This window comes from Anopheles maculipalpis, chromosome 2RL (genome assembly GCF_943734695.1).
Source record: "Anopheles maculipalpis chromosome 2RL, idAnoMacuDA_375_x, whole genome shotgun sequence".
NCBI classification, from domain to species: domain Eukaryota; kingdom Metazoa; phylum Arthropoda; class Insecta; order Diptera; family Culicidae; genus Anopheles; species Anopheles maculipalpis.
The window spans coordinates 90,501,767-90,516,277 of NC_064871.1; the positions used below are offsets into that span (position 1 = coordinate 90,501,767).

The window sequence follows — 14,511 nt, forward strand, 5'->3', positions numbered from 1 at the left end:
TGAAGTTAGTCCTTTTTTTCTTCAAAACTTTGAACCAACCAAACCGTCCTCAGAGAAAGATCATCCTTAATCGGATTCCCGGCTTGTTCGCACATGGTCACGTTTGTGGGGAAAACAAGTTGACTTTGTGAAATTGCAAAAACCGCCCGCCCCCAAAAACCCTCCTTTATTCGAGTGAGATCAAAATCTCGAGCGTGAAATTGCGAAATGCATACAAGCGGACGAGGTTTCTTCCCACTCTCAGGATGAATAGTGCAGCAGCGAAACCCCAATGCTGGTCGGAGCACTACTAATCGCCGATTAATTTTACCAACTCGTTCGCTTTTGGGCGAACTGCAACAGAAGAGCAGTTGGTGTAAAGAAAAAAATCAATTTAGCAAATCGGATAAGCGCAGCGATTGAAATCCGGACAGAGAACCAACGCTATTTTCGAGGACTTTTTTTTTGCATATCGTTAGCTTGGCTGCGGCCGTAAGCTGTATAGAGGCTAGATTACAAAACATATAAAACAAAGTGCTGGTGCATTTTTTGTTCACACTCCTAAGCCCCTGTAGACCCCGTGACAATCCCTTCGCTTGAAAACGAGCTTCATTTCGAAGTAATGAATTGATAAATTATTTAAACCATGAACGTACATTGGTTTTCATTGAAACGCTATCGGTTCGATCCCTGGGGCTCGTGTACAGCAGATTAGAGATGCGTCAGGGAACCGTCGCTCGATTTCGATCCACACAAACACGCGTTTTCTTTTTGTTCAATGAGCGGTTATTCAAGAATTTTTGCTTGTCACCTGAATAGGTACGGTCTGGCATCGGGAACAATCGACCCGTTTCATAGAGACACAGCACCCGAGACAGAGCTTGTCTAACAGTCTACCAACACTGGCGGGTATCATCTGTACGCCGCTGTACGATTCAGTTCCAGCACACAACGCACTGACGCTACACGCACGATCGTAGGAGACATGACTCAGGAGCAGTCCACCGTACCGGACCTGAACTCGCCACCCTTCTCGCGGCTGTTCGTTCTCTGTGGTAAGCAGGTGACTGCTGGTGCTCTCGAAGAATTCTTCGCCCCGTACGGCACGGTTGAACAATGTCACATCGTGCAGGACCAATCTACCGGCCAGTCGAAGGGTATTGGGTTTGTGAAGTTTCAGAAAACATCTCAAGCCGCCCGTGCCCTCAAAGAAGCGGACGGTAAGCATATCGAACCGGAACCGAAAGCGATCAAAGTGGAGATCGCTTCCAGGTAAGTGCTGAGTCTCTGGTTTTCTTTTTAAATACAAATTAAAGTCGAGTACTTTTACACTACTCTACTTCGAATACAAGCACGGTAGAATCAAAGCCCTTGGACTGTCTTCGTCTGAAGGTGAAGTGTCCGGCAGATCTGGACAGCGAAGCCGTAAAGGCAGAGTTTAGCAAGATCTCGGCCGTCAACAGTGTTCAGCTCGTACCGGATAAGAAATCGCCCGGCAATAATGTGGCCTACCTAACATTCGAGTCGTTCCTCGATGCGGCACTAGCGTTCGAAACGGCTAAACCCGAACACAAGGCAAAATTTGCTAAAATTAAGCCTCGCAAGGTTAGCCTGGAGTCACAGCCGCAGGAAACGAGAGGTTTCTTCAGACCAGTCACACGGCGTCGTTCTTCGGCACTGTTGCCACCCACCAAGCTAACCGTGCTCTGCAGCTCAACCTTAACTCAGAACCAAATCTGGCGCCTGTTTGACATCATACCGGGACTGATGAATTGTTCCATTTCGCACGACGGTGGATCGATCTCGTCCGCAACCGTTACCTACAACAACACGCAGTCTGCCAAGTATGCCCGGGAGAAGCTGCACAAGTTTGAATACCCGATCGGGGAGAGAATTGTAGTTCGTGATGCAAGTGAATAATAAAGTGGTCTCATGAAGTATTTCTTGAAGTAAAGCGAACTGGTGTAATGTACAAAAGTTTATATTTCAGTCAAAATTTTTTTTTATTCTAATATTCTCGTAGAATCGGGTATTGAATGGTGCTGCGGGTAAAATAATTCAAGGATAGCAGTGATGGCAGGCAAGACGATCTAAAACCAACAAAGAAGATGATTAGTTCTTCATTCTATTTTAAATTCTCGAAGCATTTTTAGATTCCACTTCGGCCTTGGTTCTTTTTCCTAAAAAACGACCTTTCTAGGTCACGTCACTCATTCAATACCTTACTAAACTTGCTGCTACCACGTAGTTTAACAGCCAGTACTCACTACGAGGGAATGGTCCGGATGGTTTTTGAACACCGGTTCTGACGTGTGGAGACCGGCGACGCAGTCACCCTACCATCGGCTATCCGGTCACACTTGGTTATCCGGCATGATTCAGACGAACATCATATCACATATTCTTATCATATATTCGTCATTGGAAATTTAAACAAAGTCTTCATGAACAATTTAATTTATAAACAAATGCACAAATAATTCACACGATTTTTTGGAATTTATTAACTTTCTACGCATTCTTTATATGTCCACGTGCCGTAGCTTTTTTGTTCTAGTGTGCGCATGGATAAAATCGTCCAAAACAGCTGATAGTTTGACGTCTGTCATCTCCTGTTTGTTTTGTTGTTGGCGGCAGTTTCAAGTGCAGAAAAGTTCGGAGTTTTGCAACATTAACTCTGTTTTATTAGTGTGGATATTCGTTTAGATCTATATAACCAATCATATAATAACAGTTCTCTCCACAGTGATTGAAAAACGTCCTCAGAAAATACTGATTGCAGAGCATTTCTTGTTATCCTGTCAGCAAGGATCCTTTCTGTATCCTTCCAGTGCCCTGTAGCTGCCGGCACGAGGAAAAGCAATCATGTCGGATCCGAACCGGTCGAAGGAAATCTCCGAAGAGCCTCCAATGTCGAGGCTTTTCATTATTTGCGGTAAACAGATAACGAAGGAACAGCTGATGAACCATTTCGAGCCGGACGGAACGATTGAGGAGTGTGTTGTGATAACGGACCGCAAAACGGGCCAAGGAAAGGGAGTTGCTTACGTAAAGTTCTCGAAAACGTCCTCGGCTGCTCGAGGTCTAAGGAAAAACGGTACCATCGTGGAAGGTGATACACGGCCCATAAAAGTGATGATTTCTGCAAGGTATGGGCATGGCATATTGGAATTTTTTGAATACTATAGTAATTATTATCATTATCTATTGCAGCTACAATCGTGATAAGCATAATGACACATCAGCGGATGTCAACGAAAACCATTTCCTGCGCTTATTTGCAATCGTACCAAGCAACCGTACGGAGGAACAGCTGAAGGAAGAGTTCGGTTGTCACGGGACGGTAACACAGGTTCGCCTAGTGCCGGATAAAAAGAACGACAAACAGTGTGCAGCGTATATTAAGTTCACCTCCTTCCTCGAAACGGCACTGGCTATCGAAAACTGTAATCCTCAGTACAAAGCAAAATTTTGTGTCCCGCGCAGTAAGCTTCAGCAGGAGCGAGAACAAAAAGGACAAGCGCCGGTAGATTCGGTCAGTAGGAAGCGTACACATTCACCTGATCGATTATCGACCGTTCGGGGCGACACGAAACTGGTTGTAATCTGCAGTACTCAGCTTAATCAGGACAGACTGTGGCGTTTGTTTGATATCTGTCCCGGGATGAAGTACTGCACCATTATCACGGCAAGTAAGTGCATCTTTAACGGATTAGACCGTGAATATCCTACAACAGTAATTGAAAAATATTTTCAGATGAAATAAACATAACAGCAGCAGCAGTCTACTCTAGTCGCGAAGAAGCACAACGGGCGGTTGATAAAATACACGGCCTAGAGTATCCGATCGGAGAACGGATAATCGTACGATTTGAGGAAGAATTCAAAGAGGAAATCATTACGAAGGATGCCTTATCGCAGTTCGGTCCACCGAAACCACTCGTGTCCGAGCTAGTGCAATGCGTCAAGAAAGCATTCTTCATCTGTATGCCCGAGGCGGTCTCGGTTAAACTCCTCACCGATGCATTTTGTCGCTTCGGTGATCTTATCAAAGTGTACCTCGTACCGGGCAAAAGGCATGGGTACGCCGAGTTTGCAAGCGATATAGCGGCGAATCGTGCCATTCAACAGCTGCACGGCATGCAGCTGGGCGACTGTCGGCTAAAGGTGCTGGAATGTGCCGAATACACGGGAGAAAACAAGCGGAACAGGATGGAACATTAGCCAAGAGGAAAAATCGTTTCCCATGGGTGAGCGATCGCAGTACTTACGTTTGTCAGAATGCTTTTTCGTTTCGTTTGTTTTCCGTTCATTTCAGATGTGTTGTTCGTTCTGTGAAATAGCTCCCGAGTGGATCGTAGACAGCTGGCTGCTGCTGGTTTACTGGTAGAACACACCCATAATTAATCGTTACTATCTTTTGCAGGTATGTAATCATGAGGTTTTAAACCAGAATTGCAAGACAAATTGTTGGAGAATACACAACAACGAACTAACGAACAACTTAGAAATACTTTCTGGATGGAAACACAATTACCCAAACTAGACGATTTGAATTTGAAATTTTGAATTTCTATATTAATTTTACCTTAGAAATACCAATTCAATTGGTCGCTATCTAAAAATCGCCTAAGCTTGAAATATAATTTATCAAAAGAAGTCACCCACTACCACATCCGTACAAATACTTGACTGTACTTCTGCTGGTACAGCAGAAATTGTAGAAATTTGAAAAAAAGCTCTCGTGTACAAATGAATGGAAAAGAATTTGAATTAACTGAATACTCCACTTACTAGTATTGATAAAAAAAATATATTCGTTTGGTATAATCGAATAGAACACCAACCTATGCAACATTCATCATTACAATGAAATATTTATTGAACTCAGTATGGAATATAAAAATCGTACATTTATTTATTACACAAATCTATATATTCAAGCACGAATACTCTCACTTGGAATTAAAATTGATTAAAAAATAAAATTCTTTACATAATATAATGGCAAAATATTCTTGATTATTTTCTATACTTTTTCGAAGTATTGAGAAAACTACAGAACAATATTTTTTTACCACGACGTGCAAGAACAACCTTACGATGTGATGGTTTACAATCAACTGACTCCATCTGCTTCTGACAGTTGCTTCTGTGGCTATGATTCCAATTTGGACACTGCGCATGCCCAATTATCAGCTTTTTTGGTTTGTTCCGGTAACATGTATCAAAATGTATCGAAGTACGTTTCAAGAAATAACGCAATAACAGCACAAAAAGTAAATTAATTTTTAGGTCTATTTGAATTGAATATTGGTCCTAAATAATCTTCAAAATTTGTGATACAAATATAACACAAAGCTACATATTTTGTCTTTGATAAGATGGTTCCGTTTATTTGACTGATTTTTTTTGTGTAATGTGTTACTGTTGTATCTTACTATTTGTCCGTCCGATTAGAGCTATATCAGTTACACTGGTTTGACAATGGATGCAAAAAGCTTACCGTGTTTTGTGTCCTAAGTTTAAAAGTTAACATTTATGAATTTTATCGTTATTATTACTGTTATCCTGCTGTCTGCACAACTTGCTACATGGAATGTTACCTACAAAAGATCGTCCATTGCACAGAAAGAAACGTTACTAGCAAGAAGCGACACGACTAGTATTACTTTACACCGACGACAATCCTTTGCAACAACTGATCCACTACACTGAAAATTATAGCGTGGAAAACTATGACTTTATCACACTGATAATCTCTTGATATTAGCATGGTTGAAAAGCTTAATCATTCGTCACTTCCTGGATTCGAAAAGTTTTCCTGGATGGCGAAAAAAGCCTAGCTGTGTTCAGGGAACCATATTTAGATTGCTTTTATTTTGATGAGAAGAAAGGAGCCTTGCGTAAACCACCCCTGCTAAATACGACTTCTTGTGGTCGCCCCGATTTAGATGTGATCCCGACCATCGTCAGGAGGATGCTTACAGAAGCAGTCCGGTGGACATGCTATCGGTGCCGTCTCTGTTGGACAGTAGGTGCAACGTTGATGATGGTAATCCTCGCTGTAAGGATAATGGAAGTCAATTTATTTCCTTGCAAAAAAAAAAATGAAATACTACAAGGTTTCTCAAGGATTCACCAAGTACATTAGGCGTTTTAATGGACCTGGTGCAAATCCTTTTCTTATGATATTATTCACGATTGTTGTCACACGTTTGTCACACAGTTATTGAATATGAAATGGTGTTAAAAAGAATTGTAATGTTTCCATCAAACCCAAACTGCACGCCGACGAATGTCATCCAGCAGCGAAGAGATTCCCATCGGGTTGTGAAGAGATTCCGATGTGTTGCTCCCAATGTTCCAATGTTCCTGTTACTGGTGAGCGATAATTGGTACTGCATAATTGATGAAATTAATTATAAATCTACCAGCACGGCAACATTCAGTTGTAAAGCTGCTTCGTTACCTTAGCGAGGATATTGAGTGTATCCGCCATTAATTGCTTCGTCGATTGAAAAAGGAATGCCACAGATCTTTTGACGGCTTTATGCTGTCGTGTACTTCATCTCGAGACGGTTGCACCCTTCTTAAGCAAATGATCGGATAATGAGCATAAAAGTAATTGCTCTTACAGATCCCTTTACCCTGTAAAAATGGAATGAAAAAGGTAAATTTAAGAACCTTAAATACTCTCGGTCCCGAACAACAACAGCTTTGGAAATTTGGCGTGTGTAGAGTGGATTTGTTTAGCAAAGAACTCGTAATAAACAAACTATTTCTCTAGTGCTTGACTTGTCTTCTGTCGGTGCCCTATTTCGCAAACAAAAATGATAACGTGGCAAACGAAGAAGAGATACAGAGAATAGAGTACGCATTAAATGTAGCGTAAATCCTTTTCATGGGAAAGTTTGCTTTGCAAGGGGATTGCCTTCTCTCTCAAGAAGCCAGAATTAAGGCTAGGAAAACCGGGTTTTGTTTCGGTTTGTTTTGTGAAAAAGGGCACGACGTGGTGCTTGTAGTGAGTCGTCAGTTAAAAATAGTATGCAGACGTTCCGAAGGGTATTGTAACACTTCATAGCCTTTCCAGATGAAGGGTGTAATTGAATCGTTAAAGGTGGCGTTATCACACAACGGTAATAGGGTGTGTATCGCCCATCCACCAGCCCATCGGGATGGTTTGATTGCTTCAAGGGATTGTATCTTTTTGCTATCGACTTAGTACCGATAAGTACCGTGTTTGTCTCGGGTGAAGGATCCAGGAAGCAATTATGATGTAGATGATAATGGCGTTATGGATTATGTTTGTTGCAAATAGATCACTCATTTTCGATTATAGAAATTAGGAGTTATTTAATCAGCAACAATGAGCCATAAAAAATACCACACAGTCCCAACTGCTCTTTAGACAATGCTTTCCTGTTTTGGCCCAGTCTCCGGGTTAAGTTCTGCCAATTGTGAGCTCTTGTCGTGAGGTTCTTTTTCGTCGAAATCTTTGAAAAGTTTTTCTCATTCATATTTGAAAACGATAGTGCATTATCATCGTTCTCTTTGCTTGACGACCTACTAGGTCATGGCGGCCAACTAATTGCTTTAAAAGGAATCGTCAGCCCTCACTACGCCAGAGTGATCCAAATGAGAATAGATCCAGCGTCCTGCTGTATGACGACCGGTGTCGCTGCATCGAAAGAACCAAAGGACAAGCGGTGGATTAAGCCCCTCAGAGTCCCTAAGCGGTAGGGAAGTTGGGATACATTTTCACATCGAATCTGCACGGGACGGAAGGTAGAACCGTAGAAGGAAAAACATACTTCTTCAGGCCTCTACAAATAATTATAACCCATCGTTGAGGACTGCAATCCACTGCAATCATTGCCACACGATGCGATGAATCAGTAAAATGTATATATAATTTAAAACACTTCCAATAATTTTAAACAGTCACTATCTGACTCAGTAGAACACAAGATCAATAATTAGCCTGTAACTTTGATTCATCCGCTCGAATAATCTCATTTGTATCAATTTTCATTTGCAGAGAAATGACGATTCCCACAAACATCAAAGCCTTTTTATTGTGAACTGCATTTTAACCTGTTGATTTCTGCGGAACTCATGAAACACCAACACTTATCCAGGACAGGACAAGTGCAATCGAACGTATTCCACGACAGTCGGTTGTCTTCAGATACGCTGACGTTCGAAATTATGTCAATATGATCACTACCGATTCACTCACTTTCACTTACAGTACCAAACAAATCCCTCATTACACATTACACGTACCAAGTCGATAACAATTGTTTGCGGAAAATGCGTTCAAGCACACGTCAGAAACACTTTCACGCTGGAAAACGTATCACTATGATTCGATTACTCGCAAGGACACTTTGTTACTGGAACCGGCGACAAACCAATAAACGCATCCAGCTAGACCTAGGCTTGACTGTTGAATATTTGAACGATCCTTGTCTGTTGTGTCTGTGTCATCTGCGGTCCGTCGCTCGGCAGTAACGTTATCCGTCGGCAAAATTCTACTCCAAAAGGACCTTCCACGCGCAACAGATCGAGTAGCGTGACGGAGATAATAGGAAATTGGTTCACAACTTAGCAAACCAGAGGAAACCGTGGATGTTTGGGTAGTTGCAGGGAAGGGGGGTTGGAGGGGGGACAATCTCGAGGGAAAAATAAATGATGAGGATTCGCGCCCAACAATTCCGGCAAGCGAAGCGACAATATTTCTCCTGGTGGCAGGAATGGGAAACACTGCGCGCGCCTAAATGTATGTATGTAAAGGAATGATACTCAACCGTGAGCTCTGATTGGTCCGGACCGAGGTTCTTTTGTGAGGGCGTGATTTTGTGCTACTACTAATGCTACTACAAAATTCAATTACACATACTAAGGAAAGAGATATGTTGTTACGCGTTCATTACCGCTAGCTTCATTCACTCGCTGACGTACCGTGTTGTGAGGGAGAGTAAGGGCCAATGTCTGCAGTGTATTTAATAGCGACCCGGTGCCCGGATGGAGCTTGTCACAAATTTAGACTAAACGAGGGTCCACGGTTCCTATTTTTCCTAACCTTCCCTTTTCCCCCGGTGGGTTGCTCCCCAGTGTCTTTGTTGCGTTGGATATAATTGTTTTATAAGCTTCATTCACCATCCGCCATTGTGTGGAGGTAATAGAATTTAAACAAGACTATTGATTTTTCTACAAACGGTGGAAAAAAGAAGGCAAACCCAGGAAGCATCTGACTGGAATCATTATCGTTTGCTTTTCCACCTTCAAAAAACAGACAAGTTGACTTTTCGGCTACGGCAGACTGCCCACACACTGTGGCCTTCAGGAAGATAAATGAGAGCACATCCCACACCGAATGATGCTCACCTTTGTGTTCCTAGAGAGGAAAAATTCGAGTCTACGACTGAGTATGTGTGTATGTGTGTGTTTGTTTTCCCCTGGGGAGAAAAGGCTTGCTTTCCACTACGCCACAGCCTCCTCACCGGGCACGTAATTGAATACGATTTGTGGTGTGAAAATTAATTAAATACAAATTGAGTTGATTATCGGTGAGCGTGAAGTTCGCAATCATCCTGCGCAGTTGCGAGGTGCTGCTGGAGGAGAAAAAAAGGATGGAATAGCTTGTCCGGGACTGAAACGCGAATGAGTTTACTTTATTATTCATTTTTCAATTTTCCAACAATGCGAGTCCGGGAATAATGGGTTCCCCGGGTTTGTAGTTGCAGTCTGCCTGGGTGCGACTTTGAGTGGTTTATTACCGTGGGAGAGGACTGTCGAATTATGTATGCATTGTTTGCAAGGAAGAACAGTTTATCCCATTGTGGGAGTGTTTCAGTGTAATTTAATCGGATAATATTGATAATAGTGTTTCTCTTAAGAGTTTCCTGGGAAAGACAAAAAATCACTGATGGCTTTGTTTAATATGTATGGATAAGTAATATAATTTGTTGAATTATAAAAAATGTTTCTATTTATCATTAAATAAATATGATACTTCTCAATTTAAATTTCCTTGTCATTTTAGAACATTTGTTCTATTTATTCTTCCTAATTCATTTGAATTTTCACATTTTTATATATTTTCTATGTTATTATCCCTTTCATAAATATAATTCATTTAATAGAAAATTAACAAAATCCTCTTTTAACTTCCTAATTTTTTTTAAACCATTAGATGACCCGTACTGGTATAACATAGTAGATCGAAAACACGTTCAACGCCTTGTCAATAATCGCTAGGTTATATAAACCGTATTCGGTTGATATGACCAGGCGGAAACCCTAGGCATTGCTCGAATTCGGGTGTTGTTTTACTGAACGTGTTTATCCAAGAAGAAAGAGCCTTTTAATTTTCACCAGTTTTTTTAGAAACATTCCTTTTGTCCCCTTTGGGTGTATTTTGTTCAATCTATTCTTTTAAATCTTCAAAATTTCATTTCAAATTTATGTTTCGTAATTTCATATAAAATTTAAAAACAAAATTTGTTCTCTTTTCATTTACTGTTCTTTTAAATTCATCACAAAAGGTCTACTACGTACTAACTTCTACCAAATAGCGCCATAAAAGCAGCAGTGGCGGGCGCTTGAACTAATCGATATGCTCCTCCTGCTTTTTGCACCGTGAACTTCCTTTTCGTCCTGCACTATGTATCTTTAAGGACAAATCCGCCAAACCAAAAACGGCTTTGTTAAATAACTGTGCAACATTTGAAATTATTTGCATTTCTTTTACATTTTCTATGCATGTTTTCCAAAGAAATCACAATCAAACAAACGAAATACACAAATCACATCCTAACATACATAATATAACCGAACCCGTGAAAGGATTGTGATTGGTTTACTTACCTTTCAAAAGGCGGTTTTGGAAGCGTTATTTAAGGCTGCGCGTACGCTATTTACTTTTACCGCGACTCGGCCAAAGTTTAATTATGTTTCACTCCTCCTCCTTCGTGGAATGTGCATACCAGCGGGGGTGGGTCGTGGTCGGCAGGAGGGTGGCATATGATGCATCTCCCGCAACGGGAGTTCTTATCCATCGCTAACGCACCACGCACGCACACTTTCATTGACCGCTGGCCGGGACCGGAAATGGACCATTCTTGATTCGAACCCACGGTTGCACGGTTCTGCGTTGGGCCCGTTGGAAGTTTCGGATTCGTTGCGCTCGCGGTTAACGGCCGGGCCAATTTTGGCGCCGGTGTGTGCACCGTGTTGGGCAACGGGTCCGACGCTCCCGCGGTAAGAGGCTCTGGGCGCAGAGTTCGGCGACGGCAGAAGCGACGAAGCTGGGCGTCATCGTTTGCCAAACTTCCAAACTTCGACGAGGGGAACAATCGGAGAAACCCGGTGGACAATGTGCACGCATCCGTTTTTCCCGCGATGCAGCAAACTCCACTTCGGTCGGTGAATAACGTTCGTGATCTTGCTCCCTGCCGATGAGCAGTCGGCGGGTCTTGATGGTTTTTGAAAGTACGTTTGCAAAAGAGAATTCAATTTCCTTGCAAACGGCATAAATGAATCAAAATATTTACACAATTTGGAATATTGCTTAACAAATTTTGTGCTTGAGAATATTTTTAAGTCTCTACGGCTAATGCCAAGAGAAGAATGAAGTCACCACTTGAAAGTCTTAGGACATTAATTACAACATCGCCAGTCACCAGTACATTAACATCGCATAAAGTTGCACACAACTTATGTTTTATGCTTTCAAACGTTTGCAAGATTGAATGCAACCAGAAGCTCGATGTGGCTTGAAAGCACACATGCTCTGTAATACAAAAGCATCATCACATGACACGAAACACTAAAAATGTGTTGCGATAAGGGTTTTGAATTTTAATTTCAATAAAGTGGAATTTATTTTTCACAAGTAATTTATCTTTCCTCAAACTGAGGTTTAATGAAACATCAAACAAAAAAAATTTGTTCTCAAATTTTATTGTCATCTACGTCTACATCTTTCATCTACAACTTTTAATCCAAACGATTCGATTGGATTCAAACAAACGATCTAACGATCGAATTCAACTAGCAGGGTTTTCAAGTTCATGTCAGAAACTATCCTAGGAATATCCTTTTCTTTATATCCTTTTTTTCTTTTTATCCTTGCAAAAAAATATAAAAAAGCAATACTGCCAGGCTGTTCTTACGAAAAAACAACCAGTCCAAATATTGCAGAAAAATAATTCCTTGAAAAGCATCTGTTTTATCATCCATTATGTGAAAATGGGAGAATGAATCTAACAGAACAGTGACCCTAATACTTACTTACTTATAAGGTCTAGTCTAGCGCTTTCGTTTGCCAATCCAATACCCCGATCTTACTGGCGAACTCCATCTCTACTTCCTAATCCACCCTTTATGGACGGCACGAACAAGACTTTACAGGCTTGATCGTCCGGTAGCATTCTCGTGACATGATCAAGGTATTAGGTACTATTTTTGGTACTAAGAAAGGTACTAATTTTGTTAAGTTGTTGTAACCATAACAAGCAAGCAAGCAAATCTTCAAAAGGGTCCAGAACTGAGCTCAAATTCCTCTCTAGCGAAGCCTTGTTTGATAGTGCTCAAACCCTTATTCGGATGTCTGTGAAGAATATGAACTATAAAACTAAACGAATATTTTAATGTTTATTCTATCGTAAACACGATGAACCTTCTGTTGCTTTCCAACGGTAACGCCACCGTGAAACAATATGCTTCAATTATTATTCAAATTTTGATTGAAATATCACGGGTTTTTTTTTAATTTTTTGTTAAATTCTCTCTATAATACCATCACCCGTTTGTTTTCGATTCTTGCATGAGTGCAAATGGCATGTGTACAGCACCTTGTTTTTTTTCTTCCTGTTGTTTTGTAAATCATTTACCAACACGCATTCTCCGGGTAGCAAAACAATCCATTGCAACGGCAAAGCCCTAGGCCCAGTCCCGGGGTGTCGATGATTATTACGTCGATCGTGTCCCATTATTCGAAGGCACGAGTCCTTTGGGCACACGCTCCGTTCACCCTGCGCACGGCGTAATTACATACCCGCCGCTCCCATCTCTCAGGACTCGAAAAACCCACATCACACGGGCACGGACCCTTAGGAGCATAGCGGAGCGCCTTCCTTGGAAGCCGCATCGTAGTCGCGGGGACCCTTGGGTTGGGTCGGTTCCACACTGTAGGAGAGATGCTTCACTGACGGGCACAAGCACACACACACACACACACGGCTACGCCTGATTAACTATGCACCCTTTCAATCATTCGAACGGTTGTGGCACGTTCGATTTCCATTGCTAGCCGGCAACACAGAGAACGGGCTAAAACTATTATCGGAATCGAACCGCATCGGTTTGATGGTTTCAGCACGACAACGGTCACACATCTGGCTCTCTTCGGGGGTTTCGGGTTCTCTCATCCCGGGTGCAAGTGTGTAAATGAAGCGGAATTAATAAAAAAAAAAGCGCGGATGAAGCCACGCACCAAAAATCGAACCTATCGAACACAAGGCGAAAAAAAAGGGGAATAGTTTGATTTTCGCTACTCGCCAGAATCGACGATTTAGCAGAGGGTTGCAGCGGTTATTTTGAACCCTAAAACGCAAAGTTCGATGACACAGTGTTTTTTTTTTGTATGTGTTTGGTTGGTTAGAAAGCAGGAAAAAACTGCAACTGCACTATGAGATAGTCTCGCATAACGCGCAGGCTACGATGCAGTTTTATGCAAGTTTCAGTTTTTTTTTCTCGGATCCTTCACTACATTTTCCACCCCTAAAGAGGGTTAGGGTTTTTTTCACCCTTCAAGGATGGGACCACAGTACAACCGGCGAAAAAAAACATCACCCCTCAGAGAATATCGAAGGGAAGAAAAAAAAACTGCGACCGCTTCAGTTTTTTTCCTCATTTCGACGCAGTTTTTTGTTTAATGTATTGCCAGGATATTCCTCCTGCCTGTCGCTGTATGGGTGTCATTTTTTTATACACAAATCCACACGAGGGGACAAAAATGCGTCTCTCGACGGAAGAGAAGAAGATTCAGTGGAAAGAAGCGGCAAAAAAAAATCGTTCCCTTTATGGTAGTAGATCGGTCGCTTGTTTGAGGTTAAGGTTTGGGGTGGTTGCTTGCTTCGTGCGAGGCCTAAAACGCGAACCGGCGCCGAAATCTCGCTCCCTTTGCAATTTTTTTTTTCCTACACCCATTTATGCGTTGATCTTGCTCGTCCCTTTTTTTTTGCCGTACCATATTAACCACCTGCGTCCTTTTCCACTACGATGTGTATGTGTGTGAGTGATGTGTTTTTTCTTCCCTCGAAATCCGATTGGAAAATTTTCCACTTCCACTTCCGGAGTGGAAGCATCTTTTCCACTCGTTCGGCCGAAAGTGCTGGGAGTTGGTGGAAAAGGAAGTGCTTGTCTTTGTGTGTGTGTATGTGACCAAGGCATAGATACAGTCTCTGGATGGTGTAAAAAAAATGATGATTTAGGAGAAGAAAAAAAAACCATTGTGGTCCT

The 14,511-nt window shown here is 41.8% G+C and overlaps 4 protein-coding genes across 5 annotated transcripts in view; 3 read left to right on the forward strand and 1 right to left on the reverse strand.

Annotated features, from left to right (window-relative positions):
- The window catches only part of LOC126568633 (coiled-coil-helix-coiled-coil-helix domain-containing protein 7), a 492,112-nt gene that overhangs the window by 262,051 nt on the left and 215,550 nt on the right, over nucleotides 1–14,511 (reverse strand). The window lies entirely within an intron of this gene.
- Nucleotides 1–14,511, forward strand: part of LOC126568053 (cyclic AMP response element-binding protein A) — a 394,830-nt gene that overhangs the window by 140,445 nt on the left and 239,874 nt on the right. The gene's annotated exons all lie outside the window — the stretch shown is intronic.
- Nucleotides 930–1,916, forward strand: LOC126568408 (RNA-binding protein 45-like). Its single transcript, XM_050224877.1, has 2 exons — nucleotides 930–1,251; nucleotides 1,332–1,916. The coding sequence occupies exons 1-2, from the start codon at nucleotides 965–967 to the stop codon at nucleotides 1,897–1,899; spliced, it is 855 nt and encodes a 284-aa protein (XP_050080834.1). The 5' UTR covers nucleotides 930–964; the 3' UTR covers nucleotides 1,900–1,916.
- LOC126568246 (RNA-binding protein 45-like) lies at nucleotides 2,840–4,476 on the forward strand. The gene is made up of 4 exons (XM_050224691.1): nucleotides 2,840–3,128; nucleotides 3,193–3,671; nucleotides 3,737–4,229; nucleotides 4,406–4,476. The coding sequence occupies exons 1-3, from the start codon at nucleotides 2,845–2,847 to the stop codon at nucleotides 4,201–4,203; spliced, it is 1,230 nt and encodes a 409-aa protein (XP_050080648.1). The 5' UTR covers nucleotides 2,840–2,844; the 3' UTR covers nucleotides 4,204–4,229; nucleotides 4,406–4,476.